This window comes from Amblyomma mixtum, chromosome 9 (genome assembly GCF_055824585.1).
Source record: "Amblyomma mixtum isolate Tamu chromosome 9, ASM5582458v1, whole genome shotgun sequence".
Classification (NCBI taxonomy): domain Eukaryota; kingdom Metazoa; phylum Arthropoda; class Arachnida; order Ixodida; family Ixodidae; genus Amblyomma; species Amblyomma mixtum.
In genome coordinates, this window is record NC_143020.1 from 68,150,431 (window position 1) to 68,159,191 (window position 8,761).

Below are 8,761 nucleotides of genomic sequence, written 5' to 3' on the forward strand. Positions count from 1 at the left end.
CGTTTCGTGCCCAGTTGTCTTGTTCGCGTTTCATTCCTTGCGGATAGTACAAAGTGAAGACGTCGTACGGAAGGGGAGTGGGGGTGTGAAATGACTGCTGACCGCTCGTCATGTGGAGGATCAAAGAGCCACGGTGTGCCGGGGAAGGGGGAAGATGGGCAGCTATAGCTGCCAAAGCAAACACATGTAAGAGGGGACGGTACAGCGGAAGGGATGTTCCAAAAGTTCGCGAGTGCACTGGAAAAGCGCTGGCGGCCTCACGTCATTGCGTCCCGCCGGTATTGACTGACAGCATCATGCGAACAAATCTCGCGCGTGACCACATTAACGCCATCACAGGTCAGAAACCAGTCCCTCGTTTGCTTTTACCATGAACGGACGTGTTTGCGCAGGTAGAATTCATATAAACAATCAAAAGCAACCGCCACGATATCTTTTTTTAAAGTTCATAAGCATTGCTGGGAAACAGCTAAACGCCCCTTGACCCAAACACACTGCGCCGGACGTAAGGGAAATTATTTCTCCTACGTGCGAAAGGAATAAATGCAAATTTAAAAATCCTATTTCTCTCAGAAATTCGCTCCAGCAAGCCGTGTGATCATCCGTAAATTTTTATTTTCTTGACACATGCTTTGCGATACACTGCAATACAATAGTCAGCATTCGCATACGAGAAAATTTCAAATATTCTTTAGACAGCACGAAATTTGAATAGAGGAACGGAGCCGCCAATCAACTGGAGCCGCCTCTGCAAGGAGTAAAATTGAGGAAGTCTTGCCCCAATATCATTCTACCATAGTCACCTAGACAACTTTAGAGAAGTTAGTGCGACAGTGCCAACGCACTAGAATAGCTGCACCATATTTCTATTTTTCTCAAAAATCAGTAGCATGAGAGAAGAGAAATCAAAATGTTTCCAGTTTATACATAGTTTACGAGATATTGATATTTAGATTATCAAGTCACAAGCAACACACTTTAAACAGTGGTGCATGCTCCTATAAACTGAGTGGCTACTGTGCTTACTCAAGTTCAAGTCAAGGCAGCAACTCGAACTGAACCAGAAGATTGTCGCTTTCAACGTAGCCGCTATTCAGAAGATCACTGAGGCTGAGCGAGTTAGTATTGAAGTAAACACCTCTGTTACGCAGCTGCGTGGGCTTCTGGAAATATTCCATGCAAGGCTTTGGCTCCCCTTCGTACTCCCGTTTCGAACCGTCTTTTGGGTGCACAATGCTCAGCCTAACTTTGTGCTGGAATGGCCAGGTAACAGAGTCGTCCAGGTCACCTTTGCAAAGGGTCATCAACGCGCAAAGCTTCAGAGATTCACCGTCTTTTCTGAGTTGGATTCCAGGCGTTAAGCGGTACCCTCGCAGGTAGACCTGCTCGCTCTTATATTCCGCCCAGCCATCCTTTAAAGCTTTTTCTTGGAGTGCTCGAACACCTGGTACAGTGAAGTTGGACACCGCTACCAAGAGTTGAGTGTGACGCAAGACTTCTTTGATTTTGTCGAGAGCCTTGTCGTTATTTTCCTTCAATTCAGCTTTCATGACAGTCACAGTCTGTGTCATATGGTCTCCAGTCCCGCTCGTCGCTTTGACAACTTCATCTCTCAGCGTTTTTTCAAGGCTGTTGATGCTTGCTGAAACAACGTTAATCTGAGTGCCCTGTGCGTCCCAAATCTTTTCCGCTTCCTGTTTAAAGACGGTGAGGTCACGTATCTTCTCATTAAACATGTCTTGAGTTTGCTGTCTGTGAGCCACCAGTTCTTGTTCCAGAATTTCTTTCACGGCGTTTATGCCCTGACATATTCCGTTGATCCTGTCATCGTGCATGGCGTTACCAACGACCATTCGCTGAAGAAGTTCCCTCATTTCTTTCGCCTGTTTTTCAAACGACTCTCGGAAGGATTCGAAACACGCTTTGTCCTCCTTGCAGCCGAGTGGTACTGGGTCTTCCATTTCAGCACGCCTCCCAGGCGACAAGCAGTCTGATCTCAGATGCGAGCCTACGTCACTGCATAGAATCCTGGTAGAGCACTTGGGGCACGATACAGAGTGGTGTCCACAGTCCTGCTGGAAATGACGGGATATCTCCGAAGCTGCGATCACAGTTTCGCAGCCATACTGCTTGTTCCAGCACGCCACCTGCAAGAATAAAGGCGTCAGTATTTTTCCATTTCATTTCTTACCTTAAACGATAGAGTATAGGAATGTTACATACGGGTGGGAAGTACTGGGTTAACATTGCTATGATAGTACTGATTTTTTTTTACACTTTGAATGATCTCGGATGAGTGCGTCAGACAGGAGATAGTGCTGCTAATAGGTGCACACAAATGTGTTCCGCTCGCTGTTATGTATTTCATCCTGAGGATTGAGTGCGGAACTTCAGAACGGCTCCACCACCTACTTTGCTAATATGGCTTCAGGTCTGTCGCGTGAAGTGAAATTTAGGAAAAGGGGCACGGAATAATGAATATGCTACCAATTAATTATCTGAATTCAATGTAACTCGCGCAATTTCACTACGGAATGTTTAGGACGATTATGAGGAGATTATCATCATATAAATACATGCATGCAGCAAACTGCCGGACGACGGGAAGCTGGATGCCTTAATCTCGAACCATGCAAGCGCACAAAATAGGATCATAGAATAGCGAATTGCTATTGCTGGTTATTGTTCAATTAAACCACGTAAATGTTTTTACCAGGTGTTATCCTTTTATATCTGCCTCCAATCCGCCATTTCCCAAGCTCTTGACTGAGTCCAGATGCAGTCTCACGAGCGGCTGAACAACGTCGTTAATCTCGCAAACAATGAGCGCGTATTACTTATTTTCTCTTTCCTCCTTACCAGTGAGTTCTGAGTAGCTTACACGTTGTGGAGTTATGGGGTATTTCGATGCACTTTGAGTACACTGTAGGTTTGCAGCCTTTCCTTTATGGCATTTACGGATCATTTTCAGTGTTCAGAAACAGAAAGTTTCTCGTTTCCTTTTGAGCCATTTAGACCAGCAACAGCTTCGGCAAACTCCAGACTTCGCCACTGCTCGGTTCAGCTGGGGTTAAACGCAATCGTGAAAGGCACGTGGAGGTTCTGTCACGCATTTGAGCGAGAAAGTACATTCCTGCACATTTAATTTACTTGGACCCACGTAAATTATGTTCCTAAAAACTTAAGCGAAGGTGTAAAGAAAAAACTTGGTGGTGCAAGGCTGGCAAGCAAGAATTAAACGTGCACTAGAGTGGATTCTGAACTCGTCTTTTTACCGCCGGAATTTGATCTGCATGCTCTGAGCATTCTAAGAAACTTCGAATTACTGCCCTGTGCGATCTATTTCAATAATAAGTCGAATTAAACGTCGCGGTTCCGCCATTTTTTTTTAATTTACCCTACGAAAAAAGGAGGAGTCAGCCAACGCGTGGAGTACCTTTCAGCCAGTCGCGTGACGGCTTGCCGCTCTGCCGTCGGCGGAGTGATACGTAGTGGTCGGCGAAAGCAAAGAGTCCACGCGTATTTTTATTTCCGCGGGCCTAATTAGCAGCTATGTAGCCTCTGATTGAAACTATTTATTCGCGGAAACCTCAAAAACAATATAAAAGCGAAAGCAAAGCCGCCACATGACTGACTAAAGGAACTCGACGCGTTGGCTAACTCCTCTTTTCAAAGGTTGGTATAAAAAAAAAAGGCGGCAGCCGAGACGTTTGATCCGACTTAAATTATTGAAGTCAGCCACACAGGACAATAATTCGAAGTTTCTAAGAACTCAGAGAGTGTAGATGGAGTTCATGCGGCAAAAAAAGACGATTTCAGATTCCTCTTTAGTGCACCTTTAAGCGGTCATTCAGAGGAGCCCATAGCGGTAAGAGGAAGACACAAAGAAGTGACCCCCCCCCCCCCCATATCTTATTCACCCCTCAAAGCAATCCACCCCGATTGGGAAGTTGCAAATTTGACCTACTGCAGGAAATATCACACTTCACGAAAATATCTATTTTACTTCAATACATCATTTTAACTCCTCCTGGGGGATCTAATGGCGGAGAGCATTGCTAGAAAATTTCTTAGAAAATTGCTGGTTCATCCGGTGACGCAAGCAGACAGAGGCCGGGAGGCGGGGCTTGGTGTCGCCTGCTAGAGCGTTTGAGCAGCCTGTATCGTGCTGCCGCCACGTAGCAGACGACACAAAGCACCGCCTCGAGACTCTTGTGCGCCTGCATGCATCGCTTCGCTTCGATGTGCGGCCACTGTGGGCCCTGTTCGTACTAAGAGTGGACGACCATGTAGAGGTGCGGCCAGAGTAATTCGGAGCACGCGAAAGGCGGCGAAACTAGAAGAAACAAAGCACATGAAGGCTCTGCAAAAGAAACCGCATATAAGCGCCACCTACAACCGCCAGAAAAGAGCGACTCGCTCTCCACGCGCAGCGATAGTGCCCGCCGCCGTGGCCCCCTCTTGGCAGCAACCCTGGAGTTATCAGTGTTCGAAAGGGGCTGAGCTCTTTCGGGCAACACCGCCAGTAATTGCCTTTCTCCAAATGTATTCAGTTTAGATGTAGGGCTGAGTTTAGCGTCGTGGAAGCGATGGCACTGAGCGGGCTAGATAACTCGCAGTGCCAGACGGCAGTCCTGCGCCCGTTCCCAGCGTGAGCCGCTCTTTGATGGAAGCGACGAAGTACCGGCTGCTGTCACCTGAATATCAGTTAAGAGGTGATGGTAGGCATGCGGCAAAATGCGGGTCCGTCCCACTCGAGCCCTGTCTGCGCTCCCAAGTGAAGATAGTTCCAAACGGTACAGCTATGTAGCGCCCATAACCAGTTCTTCGTAATTTTGGCAGCGTTCCTGTCCGCCGTATTACTATGGCCGCACCTGTACATCAAAAGAGTCACGCGGCAGACGTATTTATCATGACGTGCGTCTGCCCCGGCTATAAATGTTCACCATTGTTCTTTCCCTTATTGAAATTGCGAAAGACAGCGCTATTCGCCTAGGCAGCTAATGAGGCTATCGCTTTTCGCCTTTCTGAGCTGAAACATTGAAAGCAATGAAAGTGTGATTCGATGCAAAAGTTCAAGATGAGCCGTTATTTTGTCATACATCGCATAACGCATTGCCGTTATCATGCATATCGGAATACGCATCGCTCTAGGCAGCCAGATTACTTATCGGCATGCGTAGTTCGCAGTTATCGCCATTCAGTGCCGAGAGAAACGCCCCCTCTCAAGCTTCGCTCATGCGGTTCGTTTGCCGCAAACATCTCTCTTTTGATCACAGAGTTCACAGACACATGCAACCCTCGTCGTTTCTAAATCTGATACACTGACGTTCACTGCATACGCACTGCGCAATGCGCGCGAGGTGCAAGACAATATTGTTATATCTACCGCCGCCCGCAAAGCTGGCACAAAGATTACGAAACATTTTCGCGGGATTTTAATCGGAGCAAAAGCACCGAAGCGTGATAATGGTTGCTGAACTGACACATGCGAGAATGCGGGAGTAACTCTGCTCTTAGAAGCGCAACAGTTGTCAAAGGCGCATGCGCAACTCAGCGCGCAGCTAAAATTGGTAGAATGCGCAAGCTCTCCGTAACGGCACTCACTTCCGTGTTGCTTTTCAAGCAGCTTCGGCTGTACTCTAAAGTAATAAGTGCGAAACGGCTTAGAGGTTACGCTCACATACGACCAAACGAGTCACTTGTCCCATTTTTAGTGACACAGAAGTCGCGTGCTTTCCACGTTATGTCTCAAAGCTCCGAACTTCCAACGAAGCGAGTAATAAAACCTACAGACATTTTTTCTGACTTATTTTTCCACCTGGCTTACCTCCCTTCGAAGTATCTCATCTGCAGGGCAGTCCCTCCACTCGACGTCCTCTTGCTGGCACTCGTAGCCGTCCAGCAGACAGACGTGCGAGCCTTCCTGCGTGCTGTGCTCGTAGCAAGATTCGCACAGTACATGGACGCATGGTAGGAACACGGTCTTCTTTCGCACTAGTCCGCAGGCGGCGCACACTCTGTTCGGGGCCAGCGGCTTGCAAAAGCTCAGGGGCCTCCAATCGAGCTCCGGAGAAAACCCGACCAGCGTGTACAGCGTACTACTTCCAGGCGGCATCGTTCGACACGCACGCCCGCGGCAGTGAGCACTGATGGAACATCCTGATGCACCCCGCCAAAGGCCGCTCTTATCTCTCTGTTTCTAAGCCGTCGCCATGGCGACAATCGCTAAACCGTGGCTCTGCACCCTCACCCTGATAGCTCCACGCAGTCTTCGACTGGCTAGGCTTGGGCAATCAGTTCTGCGTCCGCCGCGTGGTTTTCAGCGTTCTTCCAGAACAGTTCATACCCATCGAAATCTCGGTTTCTTTCTTTGAAGAAAAAAGGCAATAGAGTAGCGTAGAAATAAGTGTCGTTTGGCACTTCACAACTACATGCGCACTTATTCTGTGTCATTGGATTAACATTGTTGCTGCAGCTGGGTGCATCTCAAAAATCTCATCACGCCCAATTTTTATATCGCATTATCTTAGCAAAGCACAATGAGTGGGTTTGGTAAAGAAATTTCATATCAGTTGTCTCAATGTGGGCCTCATCGCTTTCGCATTTTAGAGGGATGAAAAAAAGGCAAAGTCCTTAAGAGAACATTTACGAGAAACTTCATAAACGCTCCTTGCATTGACATTTCCTCACACTTGTTGATAGGAAAGTGGCAAGTTTTTAGTTTGTATTAACTATTTTTTAAAGTAGGTTGCCAGCAAACGAAATTATTTTAGTATCAATAGAATGAATTCCTAGAATACTCAAGTGTGATCGTCTTGTACTTCAAGGGTGAAAAGAACTTTCTAAGCAAAAATAGTAGTGACAGTGATATTGCGTTACACAAGCCCAATAATGAGTTCGTTACAGCGAATTCATTTCAGTCATGGCTCGTCCACAAGAATACAGTGATTTCTGCTGTATATATTCGGCCTTGAATTCTGTACTAAAGCAGTCGTAGTCAAGATTAAAAAGATATATCCATTCAGAGCTAATATAGAGTTTTATCAGAGCTGGACTACCGCTCTGCCAATACGGTAACGCGTCCGTGTTGCCATTAGGCACCACTACGGCGTCTCTCATAGCCTTAGTAGCTTTGGGGCGTTAAACCCCATAAAGCAACCAAACCAACTTTTAGCATACCGTGTACTGTGTTAGAGAAACCGGAGTACCGGGAGCCCACGCGTAGCCAGTGCGCATGCGTAAATCGCCTTGACGGCGCCAGATGGCGCCAGGTACCCGGCAGCTGCACGCACGCCTGCAGCATCGGGACCAATCAGCGCGCGCGAACCAGCGGTGGGTGGCCTTCCTGTATTCCGGTAACGACAACGGTAACACGGTACATGGTACGGCAAAGGTGTCTGTTGTTGCAGTTCTTACTAGGCCATTTTACTATGCAGTCGTGTCTGCCGTAATTTATCGTACAAGCCGGAGAACCCGGAATCGAAGCCGACCGCGGCGGCCGCGTTTCGATGGCGGCTGAACGCAAAAAGCGCGCGTGGGCTGCGCGATGTCAGTGCACGTTAATGATCCCCCGTTGGTCGAAATTGTCGCGGAGCCCTCCACTACGCCACCTCTTTCTTCCTTTCTTCCCTCAGTCCCTCTTTTATCCCATCAATTACGGCGCGGTTCGGGTGTCCACCCAGATATGCGAGACAGCTACTGCGCCATTTCCTTCCCACAAACACCAATTTTCATTTTCACACAAAACACTGCGCCAGCGAGACTGCCAGAGGGCTTCGCACGGTAAAAGAGCGTGCAAGGTGTCCAATGGTGTGAAGTAAACTCACATAAAACAGAGGCGATGTGTCATCGCGGGCTTGCAACGAGTTTCACACGCCACTCTCCAGTGGCGCGCGGGCGCTCTCAAGATACACACATGTACACTAAATGTCATGAGTCAATGTGTGCACAGTACAGTAAACCATAGAATATGCGCAAATCAAAAACCAACACCAGCGTAGGTAACCAACAACATCATCACACCTGGTACCGCGATGCAGTTACGGGGAACTAGGCAAAGGTCATACAAGCAACAGCGATGAGCGGCAAGGGACGTAGCGTTGCACTGTTGGCGATAGGAACAAAATTAAAGGAAAATTGAGATAAGGAGATTTCTGCGCAGCAGCAGCCCTGAGAGCTAGATAAGAATGTCGATGATAACGCTTCCGCGAATGGCGACAAGCTGCTCATGAAGGGTATATGCTTGGGCTTGTTGGTTCATATTTGAAAGGTAAAAAAACGTAGCGCAAAGAGACGAGGACACAGAAAGACAGACAAAACACGGCGCTAACTTCCAACAATGGTTTATTTCAGAAAGAAAGGTGGTTTTATATCGACATCACGACCAACACGCCGTCAAACCATGTGCTAGCAAAGCGTATCAGCCAGATATGCGAGCTCTTTTGCCAGCAATGAGACAAAGGGGGTACTAACACAATCATCCTCCAAAAGTGATATCCATCCCGCTTCTATGATTTCTCGTGTCAACCGATTATTGTGCACTTTTAAAACCATGCATTGTTCAAGAAGCGGAATGCATTGACACGAACGGCAGTGGGCTGACAACCCTTTTCCACGCATATCATCTACGTCACGCCCATGCTCTCGAAGCCTATCATTCAGGCATCTGCCGGTTTGCCCTACATACTGCTTGCCACAGGAAAGAGGAATCTGATAAATGACATTTTCAATACAATTGACAAACTTTTTCCTATGTTTT

The 8,761-nt window shown here is 47.6% G+C and overlaps 1 protein-coding gene across 1 annotated transcript; it reads right to left on the reverse strand.

The window, feature by feature from the left end:
• Window positions 1-590: 590 nt before the first annotated feature.
• Window positions 591-6,153, reverse strand: LOC149329525 (TNF receptor-associated factor 6-like). The gene is made up of 2 exons (XM_089562280.1): window positions 5,831-6,153; window positions 591-2,147 (listed from the first exon to the last, which is right to left on the reverse strand). The coding sequence occupies exons 1-2, from the start codon at window positions 6,116-6,118 to the stop codon at window positions 1,038-1,040; spliced, it is 1,398 nt and encodes a 465-aa protein (XP_089418406.1). The 5' UTR covers window positions 6,119-6,153; the 3' UTR covers window positions 591-1,037.
• Window positions 6,154-8,761: the final 2,608 nt, after the last annotated feature.